At 46.1% G+C, this 13862-nt stretch overlaps 1 protein-coding gene across 5 annotated transcripts in view; it reads right to left on the reverse strand.

Moving 5' to 3' along the window:
- LOC120996104 (cyclic AMP-dependent transcription factor ATF-7-like) overlaps positions 1-13862 on the reverse strand; it is a 105941-nt gene that overhangs the window by 57089 nt on the left and 34990 nt on the right. Inside the window, exon 1 of one of the 5 annotated variants that reach the window (XM_040425822.1) lies at positions 7089-7296. The exons of 2 other annotated variants lie outside the window; for them this stretch is intronic. In XM_040425822.1, coding sequence (XP_040281756.1) covers positions 7089-7113 — 25 coding nt within the window. In that variant the 5' untranslated portion in view covers positions 7114-7296. Of the gene's footprint in view, positions 1-7088; positions 7297-13862 lie in introns of those variants that run through there. 2 more of the 5 variants (XM_040425818.1, XM_040425819.1) reach the window with 2 other exon arrangements.

Raw genomic sequence — 13862 nt, forward strand, 5'->3', positions numbered from 1 at the left:
AAGCACTGCGGATCACAGACCTCATTCAAGTGAATGGGTCCGCGCCTGCCGATGGTTGGGCACACGGTTGGGGCCCGCACGTTGCGGATCACAAGCACGGGCCCAGCCGGCATGAGCCCTTAGGGTAAAACTGGATACAAGAAAGTCAGAACACATGTTTTGGTCTAAAATTCTGTGTTAAAGGGTTTCTGTCATGAGAAAACATTATGTAGCTGACTGACACTAGCGATGTGCTAATGTCAGCACTACATAACTGTATGCTTTATAACTCCCTGCCTGCCGCCGTTCTCTTAAAATAAAGACTTTTGAAATATGCTAATGAGCCTCTAGGTGCTATCAGGGCGTTGCTTCAGCACCTAGAGGCTTGGTCTATGCACCCTTTGGCATGCCCAGGTCCAGTTGATTGACTTTCGAGTTCTCCGTAGTGTCCAGTAAATCCCTCGTCTGCGCCGTCCAGTTTAGTATTTGATGCAGGCGCAGTGAGTGAAGGACGCGCTCCTGCTGCCGCCTTCCTCACTGCGCCTGCGCTGTGATGTCTTAATATATCTCTATGGCAGTGTTAGCATAGAGTTTAGTGTATGACAGTATGCAGGAAGCTCCTTGGCTCCCTCTAGTGGTGGCTGCAGGTAGCCAGTTTGTCATTTACCTCTATGTAAAGGATTTGGAGCTCAGTAGCAGAAAATCTGTTCCAATCACTGAAAAGAAATGAATGCGCTCAGGATTGTAAACCTATTTAAAGAGGACCTTTCATCAGTTTAGCCCTAGTCTAATTATGGTCTTACCTTATAGGGCGGCCCCCACTGATGCCATGGCACTTTTTTTCCCCCCCAAAGACCCCCCCTCCCCCGCTGTTGGCCCCATTGATTTCGGCGCCTTATATTATAATGAGCTGACTCGGTTATACTAGGCGGAAACTCACAGTTTCGCTAGGGGGCGGTTCTCTTCTCCCTGGCTGTGAGCGCATCCAATCAGAGCGCACCGCTCTTAGCCAGGGAGAATAAGCTCCTTCTCCCTGGCTAAGAGCGGTGCGCTCTGATTGGATGCGCTCACAGCCAGGGAGAAGAGAACCGCCCCCAGCGAAACTGCGAGTCTCCGCCTAGTATAACCAAATCGGAACATTATAATATAAGGCGCCAAAATCAACGGGGCCAACAGCGGATGAACGGGGGGGAGGAGTCTTTGAAAACTGATAAAAGGTCCTCTTTAAAAACAAAAAATGGTATTCAAGGGTCAATTTAAGATGGGGAAAGTGTCGTCCAATATGACCAAAAAAGTAGTCACTAATTTCCTTGCGAATATTACATATACAATAATATTTTATATGATTGATGGGGAGGAGCCCTTTCTCTCAATCAATCTCAGGGCTGCATGGGTAATTTCTATCCAACAATGCTGTTTTTCAATGCAGAAACACAAGAACCATTGTTAGATTGAAAGGATTCTTTAGATTCCACAAGTAACGCGTGTGCCGTTTGCTGGTACTTGGTGGGTAAAGCTAAATCTTTCAAATTTAAAGGGAATCCGTCCCCAGATCCATCGTTATGAATCCATCTTACATGCAAGATGCTCGCTCGTCGGTACATTGCAATTGTCTTGGTTCTATTTCGTTAGGTGCCTTCTTTGTTGAGAAACCAGCTTTTTCGTTTTATGCTAATTAGCGCCTATGTGCAAAGAAGGCAGTGCCTTTGCACCTGTGGCTCTGCTTCTTTTCATTCCCAGCTGCGCCCCTACCAATGTGACCAACAGGGCTAGGCAGTAACCCACAGCTGGCCATAAAGTCTCAAGGTAGCTCGCTGGGCGCACACACGTGATCTTCAGCCATGAACAGTGCATGCGCTGAACCCACCGAGTACATATTTACTGCCTGGCCCTGTCGTCTGTTATGGCGGTGGGGGCGCAGCCGGGAAGCAATATGAGCAGAGCCTCGGGTGCAATGGCACTGCCCTCATTAGCATAAAATAAAAGCTAATTTCTCAACAAAGAGGGCACCTAACGAAACAGAACCAAGTGTACTGAGCAGCGCACATCTCACACACAAGATGGATTCTTACAATTTATCTGGTGACAGATTCCCTTTAACCAGGATTTACTCCTAAAACATGGTGGTGGGTATCTGGCCACAGTTTGGGAACCTAGCAGACACAAGTATTCTGGACAGAAGCAATTCTCCTTTACCCACTGGATTAGCCGCTAACTGCCAGATCGGTGGTGGTCCAAGTGCTGGGACCCACAGTGATCGCTGCCCCCCAACCATGCAGCCGCAAGACTGCAGCTAGGAGGGTTCTGAATAGACCGGCGGTCAAACTTGTACCCTGGAAACAATCAACCAGCTGCTGTTGACAGACCTTGTTATTTTATTAACTATGGCGGCAATATTCAGGGTAGTCGGGCCCAATAGCAAATGAATACACGATGCATCCAATGCATTGAACGCAGACATCATAAGATTACAGGACGCAGCAGTAGGGTGAAAACAGCAAGTGTGTACTGAACCTTGTCTGTGAGAGGGAACTGCGCACGCGTTTCGCGGTTTTAACTGCTGACAGCTCTGCTCTGGATTGGCAGGGGACTGAAGATAGGAGTATTAAAAAAAATATATAATATATAACTTTTAAACAACCCTTTTGACTTTCTGTGCACCGCTGTTAGGATTTGCTCACATTTGCAGACGGTGCTCCATGTATACAATGCAGATTTACAGTATTTTATCTATCTAAACACCCTATTTTAAAAAGTATTACATAGTACAGATAGTAAATCCAGTAAAGTGAGAAAAATGGTGTGGAATTGTGCCATCTCTGGCATGGACACCAGCAAATTTGAAAACTGTCCTTTAAAAATCCCATATTTGATCTGGTTATAATGCATGGATATTAACTGCAGTGTTCAGCCATCCAACTTCATCGGACCAGAACGGCAGGAAAGACACACATGCACGGCAGCCAACACGAGTTCTGCACATTTCCATGACAGATGTAAACTGCTCGTCTTACAAGCCTCAGTCCCCAAACATTTCCTGGGAAAGCGTGCTCGACACAGTAAGCATTTGGAGGCCATGAGCGCTGCATGTGTATTTTTTTATTATTATTATTTAGAAATGAAGCGTGAAGGGAAAAAGCGACCCCTCCCTCTAGCAGCTCAGCGCCCGGGTCACGCTCCAAGTCGGCAGCACGCCACTCGCTGGTTGTGATGGGAAGCTGGGGGACAGGCTATGAAAAGTCATGGTGTCAGCAGCGGCCTTCAGGCATAAGGCTAGCCACAGTGCATGGCAATCAGATCCACTGCTAGACTATAGTATAAGACAACAGCTGTTCTTTCCTCCAAGGTCGGCCCAGTGCACTTGCTAAAACAGGCACTAGGCAAGTCTATCTCACCCCAAACTCTGAGCTCCAACCTCCACCAGTTGGGAGCTGAAGACGGACAACATGCTGCTGTTCAATCGCTGGACACACTCAATGTCCACACTGGGCAATGATCGGGAACGAATATTCATATGAACAATCTTTTGGGTGATCGTCGCCCTGTGTAAAATACCCTTGGAGCCAATGACACCTCCAGTACAGGCTTAGGAGGGCCACAGGGGTCAACTTAACACAAACACCTACTGTCCTCAAATGGCCTCTAGTAATAGTCTGTCCATCAGGGGGGTGGTCCTACAGGGGACTCTTCAATCAGCTTCTTCCAAGAGGGTCCAAAAAAATTACTCAAAACTGATCATGATCTAATAAACACTTTAAGACACACCACTTCGTAGGTTGCCAGATTTGCTGCACATACTGTAACAGCAAGTTTTGTTTTTTTGTTTTTTTAGAAGAGAAGAGTTTCTGTGGCTAGGGCAAGTAGATGGTTGGGAGACTTTATTGTCCTTCAAAGCTAGCCATTGAGACCTGAATCTGTAGCTACAATATCTATAACTCAGAAAGTCAAGGATAAAAACAGTCATCCTGGCGCTACACGGGGGTCATAGTCCTGCTCATGAACTTCTCTCCTGGTATTTAGAATTAAAGGGGAACTCATTTCCTTGTTTGTGATCTTTAGGCTAATAGGAGGGTGGACCTGTCTCCTTAGGATAGTTTGAGATAAGCGTGTCCACAGTGGGAAAAACGCTCCATGCGGGGGGGTGATTTCCTGGACTAGACACTTCTCCTGTGACAGAACCACACAGCATATAATGTACTGACTGCATTATGCGAGTACAAATCATTACAGTGGAGGTCGGGCAGAGGCACACAGCATTATAACTCATTATATGCTGTGTGGTCCTGTCACAGGAGCAGAGTTCACTACGGGAAATCACACGGGTGGGGACTAATCTCTATACGACATGATGAAAAGCCCTGTGCATCCATTTTTACTTACCAGGATATTATTTTATCATCATTAAAGTCAATAGGTAGCAGAAATAAATAGAAATATGGAAAATGATGACAACACACTGCACTTTATGAATGCATGTGGTTTTAATGGGGTTTTGCAGGAGTAAAATATTGATGACCTATCCCTCAGGACAGGTCATCAATATCTGATCGGTGGGGATCCAACTCCAGGAATCTGGATCAGCTGTTTGAAGAGGCTGTGGTGCTCCGGTGAGTGCTGCAGCCGCTTCCTAGGCCAGCGATGTTACGTTCATCGGTCATATGGCCTACGCACAGTTCAGTCCTATTCAAGTGAATGGGCCGTGAAGACAGTGTGTCGGGCGAGCAGGCCGCCTAAAGCCTGCAGGTGGAATTTCTGAGGATGCAGCCTCTTCAAATAGCTGATTGGTGGGGATATTGGGTGTAGGATCTCCACCGATCAGGTACTGATGATCTATCCTGATAATAGGTCATCTGATTCTGGAAGAATAGTCTGTCCCAAAAAAAAAAAAAGCTTGAGACATCTTCTCTGAGGCCCTTGGAAAGCCCCAAAACAATCCTGAGTGTAATATGTCACTTCCATGGTTTTTCTAAGAAAGTATTTTTTACTTTGTTCATGAGATCTTGGAAGTAATTTCCACATAGTCAAGTGGGAAGGTGGTGGTGAATATGGAAGTCCTCTCTACAGGTACATCAGCTATAGTAGTCATCTTGCCATTCTGCCACCACATTCAGACGCAGAGTGAAAGCAGAGGTGGTTGTGCACGGCGCCAGCCACTCTCTTCACTCATTTCTATCACAGCACACAGTCCAATACATGGTTCATTAGGATGGTTTCAAAGAAATAGAATTGAGACATTCTTTGCCTACAATGACGTTATCTCCAGTCATTATACCCGTTTGTCCCACATTTTAAAACTGTTTTCTGTATAGGGATGTAGTAAAATGGGGAAAAAGCTAGGCCAAAAAATGTTATGCATGAAGACTTTTCAATATTTTAGATTAATGAACTTTAAAGGGGTTCTCCAAGAATTGGGGGGTGGGGGGGGGAGGGAAGATGACTTAGCCACAGAGGTCAACATCCGGTTTGACATGGCCGCAGCAGTGGCCGGCTCCCCTTGCATCATGACAAATGGTCACATGGTTGCATGTGGATCCAGACACCGCTGCAGCCAGTGATCGGCGGCGGTGATGCAAAACTGGATGTTGACATCGCAGGAGCCCAGCGGAGCATCGCACGCCTGCAGTAGAAGGAGCGGGGAGCTGGCGCCAGAAAACGGGGAAGTCATCTGTCCTCTGCAGGTCCGGCAGAATGGGGAAAGATAACCCCCCCCCCCCCCCAGAAGGGTAATTAACCTTTTGAACATTTACCATAAATAGTATATAAATATTTTTTGTAATATATTGTACTTTGTTTCCCCCCCCCCCCCATTTTACTGACAAAATAGGCGCCCAATCTGACATGTCAGTGGTATACAGATTCCACTGTACTGCGGGCATAGCACATTCAGCAGAAGTGTGGTATGACGTCACTGGTTTCTGATCAGCAGGGGTGACCGGAGTCAGACCCTCACCGATCAGATACTGAAGACCTCTTCTAAGGATATTAAACGCCTGGACAACCCCTTTAATTATAGGCCACTTAGAACAGTTTCAATAAAATTGTTTAAAAAGTTAGATACACTAACATCAGCCCAAGGCATTTCTTTTTACATAACGAGTAATTAAACGGAGAAAAATGCGCAGAAAAGGCTGTATGTAAAACCGACTATTAGGTGGCGCTTCAAAATGGCAGAAAAACGCTTGCAGTTAGATGTGTTTTTTTCTCTTGTTTTTACATAAATTAGCAGTAGCGTTTTTTGGAACTGTATCTCACTTCTAGGGTGCACTTGGGGGTTTTCTGCAGTAGAATCTCCACTGCGCATTTGTTGCCAATTTACATTTCTGCATAAAAATAAATCGGCAGCATAAATTAAAATGCTACAAAAACAATTCACACAGTGGACTTTTTGGCTGCGTGTGGATGAGATTTTTAAAAAAAAATTCATCCACATTGCTGCTGCTGTAAAAAGTTGTGGATCTGCAGCATGCAACTCTGCGGTGGCGAATCTGCAGCATTTAGGGTCTACTGTACCCTCAAAAGCCAAAAGAAAAAACAAACTGACAACACTCTTACTGAACAGATCTTAGTCCAAAACTGTGACTGCAATAAGATGGAGCTCCCTGAAATAGCCCACAACGATTTAGACACCAACGCACAAAATAAACACATAAACCTGTTCCAGGCCGTGCAGCAGCCAGGAATCCGCCCCAGAGGTGACTGCACAGAGCAGGCTACAAAGCCGCAAAGGTGATGCCTGCAGATCCATACAAAGCTGAAGCGCTGGCACAAACCGATCATTCTTCTCCACATTTCCTATTCTGAGGCTGCTGTTAAAACAACAGAGTCCCACCGGCTTGGCCTGCTGCCTGCTTGGGAGAGGCAAAGTCAACCGTGGAATGTGAGAGGGGGGAAAGGGAAAGAAAAAAACACTGCAGACTTCTGGGGCCGAGCTTGGATTTCCTTGATTTCGAATTCTAGAAGTCAGAAATTGCAAAAGAAAAGAAAAAAAAAAAAAGTACGGATCATAAGAAACACCAAACCGGTGAGTCTCCGTTTTCTCACTAAAGTCCTAAATCCTGAGTCTCCAACTGCTGTGCAACTACAACTCTCAACATGCCAGTAATACTCACCCCTGGTAATGCAGTATCTCTTCATCTTCCTGTGCAGATGTTTACGTTTCCATACAGGTATGTTCAAGACCGGCAAGCATTAAACGTTCCTCCAGAGGCCCAGCTGCTTTCCTGCTGTCTAATAGCACACAGACATGACACACGGTAAGAACGGGTGGGCAGCAGTCATGGCATACCTGCTGTCAATGGGCAGGCGTCTACAGCTCATGTTCTTTTCTGCTCTTCCCCCCACATGTGCGGAGGAGAGATTTGTAGGGCTGCTGCCCACTCACTCACGCTGCTCTGGCTAGACTATGCCTGTGTGTGGGAGGGAGGGGAGAATCAGGAAGGCAGTGTCTACCACACAGCGTGTTCCTGAAGGTACACGAAGGGTATTCCTCTGCACGCTGGACTGTCATCGTATAACAACGAGTCGTCCCAGGACAGCAAGCAGCCACACTGAATCACACATAGGGATAGAAAGGGGATGTTCACATGGCGGGTTTTGCAGTGGAATTTTGGCACGGACACCAATGCCATAATTCTGCTGAAACCCCAGAAGCAGCCGTGTCCTTTCTGGCTCCCATTCGTTTCGATGAGACGCAGCACCGAGGAAAGCGGAGTGACACCTAAAAGCCACAGTCACTCTGGGAACGGACATGTCCCTTCTCGGCGCGAGCATGGCTATAAGATGCCACTCCACAATCCTCACAGAGGTCTCCCATTGAGATGCATGGAAGAAAGGGCGTGGACACATTTTCAGCAGAATTTCAGTGCGGACAGCCAAAACCTCACTGTAAAACCAGACATGTGAAGGCTCCCTAAGGGTATATGCACAGAGTGCGGGTTACACCGTAATACGGTACAGTGCTTTTTCAGAAATTGACCTGCGGTGTGGATTTTGAAATCAGCAGCATGTAAACTGCTTGTACAGATTTTCGGATTTTGGGTACAAAAACAGCGAAAGCTGTGTGGAAAACCCGCCTAAACTACACTGCCGTGTGCGTGTACCATTATCAGGCATACTTGCCACCTAAACTACACTGCCGTGTGCATGTACCCTTATCAGGCATACTTGCCACCTAAACTACACTGCCGTGAGCATGTACCATTATCAGGCATACTTGCCACCTAAACTACACTGCCGTGAGCATGTACCATTATCAGGCATACTTGCCACCTAAACTACACTGCCGTGTGCATCTACCCTTATCAGGCATACTTGCCACCTAAGCTACACTGCCGTGAGCATGTACCCTTATCAGGCATACTTGCCACCTAAACTACACTGCCATGAGCATGTACCATTATCAGGCATACTTGCCACCTAAACTACGCTGCAGTGAGCATCTACCCTTATCAGGCATACTTGCCACCTAAACTACACTGCCGTGTGCATGTACCCTTATCAGGCATACTTGCCACCTAAACTACACTGCCGTGTGCATGTACCCTTATCAGGCATACTTGCCACCTAAACTACACTGCCGTGTGCATGTACCCTTATCAGGCATACTTGCCACCTAAACTACACTGCCGTGTGCATCTACCCTTATCAGGCATACTTGCCACCTAAGCTACACTGCCGTGAGCATGTACCATTATCAGGCATACTTGCCACCTAAACTACGCTGCAGTGAGCATCTACCATTATCAGGCATACTTGCCACCTAAACTACACTGCCGTGTGCATGTACCCTTATCAGGCATACTTGCCACCTAAACTACACTGCCGTGAGCATGTACCCTTTCAAAGCATGTTTGCTGCAGCACCAAAAGAACCCAGAAGACCAACAGGCAAACTAGTCACCCTTGTAAACCTTTTCATTAGGACGTACTCAATAAATCTTAATATTCAAAATGGTACAATAAAGCCGTCTGCACATCAGGGTTTTCAGGCAGTCACTGGTTGGTCTGAGAAGGTTGTGGTCTCGGACAGTGATGCCCAAGTTGAAATGGCAACTTGAACAGAGTGACGCTGATGAGGTGCAGAGTTATCGATCTGGGGTACAAGAGGCACAATAGCATTCGGTGCACGCCCAGCTTACTAGTATATGGAAATCCTGTATCGGCTATTAGATGAACTGTCTAGTAAGAGGCAGAGAGGTTTCGACAGGAAGAGCAAGGGACAGCCCAGACTAACTTTCACTTTCCAGCAGTCATTGTGACGCATGCACTCGCTTCCAGTTACACTGCTTACACAATCAGTCACCCGGAGCCACGGTCGTCAACATGTGCAGTCACATTTACATCTGCCGTCACTAATGTACACATGCGGCTATATGGTGCACTCCGTCCTGTCACATACAGCTGCACACAGGGAAGACAAGCAGCAGGGCAGAAGGTAAAGATGGCACCCCAGGGATCCCTGTGCTCCTCACACCCACATGTCAGATGAAACTAGGTTTTGTCAAAAAGTTTTAAGTCTAATTCATTTTCTATACATTATTTGAATCTAGAGATATTTTAGACACATTTCTTAGGTGTAATTTGGCTTTTTATCAGACACTGTTTTCATGAATGAACTCAAACAGGGAAAAACAGCACACAAATGCCAGGAGTTGGGGCATGGCATGGGTACAAAAGTACGCCAATGCAATGCACCCAATTTATTAATAGGAAGAGCCGTACGCCGTTTCTGGCATAAATGACTGCAAATAAGTTGGGCCTGAGAAGGCACGCCCCCTCTAAGCCCCACCCACTTTAAGAGTACATTATAAAAAATAAATCGCCACAATAGCAGTGCAAAACATTTGATAAATGCCCCCCGCCGATTCAAAACAAGGCCTTGTGCACATCCCAGCTGGAGGCTCCAAACTAACTGCCTAATAGGCCTCCAGTAACAGGACCACTAGAGATGAGCGCATTTCATATTTTGAAATTCATTCACACTTCGTTTGGTGGTAAAGGCAGAATTGTGTTATGGATTCCGTTACCACGGACCATAACGCAATTCTATGACGGAACGCCTTTAGAGACATTCCTTTATTCATTCCGTCATAATAGAAGTCTATGGGCTACATAACGGATCTGTCCCGTTTCCGTTATGCAGGGGAGTCGGGACGGGAAACCGGACGGATCTGTTTGGCAGCCCATAGACTTCTATTATTTTATTAATTTTTGGTGTGCCATAGATTTCTCAATTGAAATAGACTTCTATTATGACGGAATGAATAACGTAAAGGCGTTCCGTTATACATTCCGTCATAGAATTGCGTTATGGTCCGTGGTAACGGAATCCATAACGCAATTATGCTTTTACCACCAAACTAAGTGTGAACGAGTTTCATAACATAAATATTGGCTCATCTCTAATGACCCCATTGAAGTCTATGTGGTCCATTGGGTGCTGGCACTACTGTCCTTTTCATTTTTCTGTTCTTCTTATAGAACAGGAGAAAGAAAACCCAAATGCACATCTGAACATGAAACTTCAACTGTGTACCTTGCTAGACACGACAAGCATCTCCTCTAGAATGAGCCGCTCATATAGGGTTACCGGGTCATGGATGAAAACCGCGGTTGCCAGACAAAAGTGAACAACAGTATGTAACGGAAACATATGCCGACATAACTCAGCACTACATCCGCCAAAATTAGTTCAATTCCCTGCTATTTCCAGAGTGGCACATTTTCAATAGTCCTGTTTTCCACCCTGGGCCGGCTATTCAGGGTGCACGATGATGGCTCTGGACACATGGTAAATCCCATCAGCTTTGTTCCCTCCTCCACACTTTTCTATCCAGACCGGTGCTCTCAAAATAGAATTCCCACAACTGTTCGGACGGCTCAGCTATTTTCTGTCAGCATTAAACACATCCTCAGGAAAACCGCTTTTCTGAGCTAGAACACAATACAGCGCTGATCGCTGTGCCGCTGCCAACTTCTCTCGATAAGATAGCGCTCACGGATATTTGGAGAGGTCTGTCGCTAAACAACCAATGGGTGCTTTCTAGGGATCGACAGATATTGATTTTTTAGGACCGATACCGATAATTTGTGAACTTTCAGGCCGATAGCCGATAATTTATACCGATATTCAGTGAAATTTCATTTTTGGAAAAAAAAAAAATTCCTACACAAATCTGCTGAAAATGAATATTTTTATTGTTAATGTGTATTTTTTTTTGTAAATCTTTCTTTTTTAATTTATACTTAATATTTTGGTGTTTTTTTTTTACTAACTCGTAGCCCCCTTAGGGACTAGAACCCTTGTCCTATTCCCCCTGATAGATCTCTATCAGGGTGAATAGGATCTCACACTGTCCCTGCTGCTCTGTGCTTTGTGCATGGAGCTTATCATGGCAGCCAGGGCTTCAATAGCGTTCTGGCTGCCATGGTAACTGATCGGAGCCCCAGGATTACACTGCTGGGGCTCCAATCGGAGGAGGAGGGGAGAGGGGATCCTGTGGCCACTGCCACCAATGATTAAAACTGGGGGGGCTTGGGTGGGGGGGCGCACTGCGCCAATGTTTTTAATACTGGGGTGGGGGGCGCACTGCGCCACCAATGATTAATACTGGGGGGCTGGGGGGCGCACTGCGCCACCAATGAAGCGAAATCTCTCATTAATTCATATACAGGAGGCGGGAGCTGGCTGCAGAATCACATAGCTGGCTCCCGACCTCTATGAGCGGTAGCTGCGATCCGCGGCACCTGAGGGGTTAACTACCGCGGATCGCAGCTACCGCTCATAGAGGTCGGTGCCGGCTATGTGATTCTGCAGCCAGCTCCCGCCTCCTGTTCAATTTGAATGAATGAGTAAGCTAACATCATTGGTGGCGCAGCGGCCACAGCCCCGCCCCTCCTCTTGTCTTCTCTCCTCTCATTGGCGACAGCAGCAGCAGCACAGGGAGGAGACACTGCTTCCTTCTCCCCTGTGCTGCTGAGGGAACACGGAGAGCGCTGAGAGCAGCGCGTTCTGTGTTCCCAATACGTTATCGGAATATCGGCAAAATAGATGCCGATACCGATAACTGTCAAAATCCTGAATATCGGCCGATAATATCGGTAAAACCAATAATCGGTCAATCCCTAGTGCTTTCTACATTTTATTTTATAGGGGTTTCAAGAGGAAACTGGACAACTCAGAGGACCGACCTGTAATAAAGAATGGATTATTCGTTTACCCGACAGCGCCTGCTCCAATACTCCCGGCAGGGCTCTGTTTTCCTGGCTGCATCAGTGACACCAGGTCGACGACATGTGACTGCTGCATTCGCCTCAGAGGTGCACTGAAGAGGCCAGCGATTGGCTGCAGTGGTCACCTGTAGTCAACAGGATGTCACTGCTGCAGCCAGAAAAACAGAGCCCTGCCATTTGAATAGGAGTGACGACGTGAGATCCATCAGGTAAGGTGTTGATCTACTCTTTATTACAGGTCGATCACATGAGTTGTCCGGTTACCTCTTGAAAACTGGCAACAGCTTCTATTCAAATTTAACAATGAAAGGAAACGTGTTTATTTCCTGAACATGATTATGGGGGCAGCCATGTTGCCCGAGCTGTTCTTAACTGCATTTAAAAAAGTTATGGTAGCCCCATGGTCCGTAGACATAGAAGGAAAGAATAGAGAAGCTTTGACAATCACCTATTGTGAATGGTGGATCCCGTCTAATCCTACCTGTAATGATATCACCTCTGTGTATAGATGAGCAGGTAACTGCAGTAAAGTGATCTGTACAGACCAAGAAGTGGAGCCAATTATTATTTTTTGTTGAAAGGGGTGACCTTCCTCACTCAGTGATTGGCTAAGTGGGCATTTCCAGTCATTTCTGGTGTATCGGGCTGAGGTCAGGAAGTTAGAGCAGTCAGGATCGGAGCAGCATCCTAACAGCTGCGGTGGGTCTTTTTAAAATGTTTTAACCCATTCTGACCCTTTAAAAAAAACTTTATACTTAACATATTTTAAAGAATTTTTGATGATGTTATTTTAAAATTTTCCATTTCAATATATTTAAAGGGGTTGTCCCCTGTCAGAGATGAACACCTAGACATATCCCCTTCCTCAGTCTCCCTGATATGAGCAGTTCATGCTCCGATGCTCTCCTTTACCCTGTGCTGTATCGCGCAGGGCAAAGGCATTTTCTGGAGATCCGGTGACATACTGGGTTCTCCATGGGTAAAGCTAGGTGGAGGCTTCCGCCTAGGTGACGTCACCGGCACAATTGGGCAGGCTTTAGCGCTGCCCTAAACCAAAACAGGCCTCAATGTATGAAACAATGTATCTGGGCAAAAATGTAAAGACCAACATATACCTACAGTGTTGTTTAATAACAAACAACGACAAAATGATCAAAAATAGAAATCACTTTATTACAAGAAAATTCATAATATACATAATAAATACAAATAAAAATAACGGGGAGCAACAGTAGAATGGCAATGCCAGAATCTTGTAACACGGCTAGGCCAGCGGTAAAGCCTGCCCATCAGTACCGGTGACGTCACCGAACACACTGCTACGCCTAGCAGTGTAATATAAACAAAAAAGCCCTTGCCCTGTGCGGTCCAGCGCAGGGCAAGGGAGAGCATTGGAGCATGAAATGTTCATGTCCGTGGGGCTGGATGGTGTTTAAATGGGCATATGTCCGGGTACAGCTCTGAACCCGGAGAACCCCTTTAAATATATTTACATGGAAAATTAAAAATATCAAAAATTCTTTAAAACATGTTATACATAAAGAAATGATTTAAACGATAGGTCAATTTCTGAAGACCCACTCTCTTTAACCCCTTAAGGACACATGGCGTACCGGTACAGCATGTTTCCCGAAGTCCTTAAGGACGTACCGG

This window comes from Bufo bufo, chromosome 3, assembly GCF_905171765.1.
Source record: "Bufo bufo chromosome 3, aBufBuf1.1, whole genome shotgun sequence".
Classification (NCBI taxonomy): Eukaryota; Metazoa; Chordata; class Amphibia; order Anura; family Bufonidae; genus Bufo; species Bufo bufo.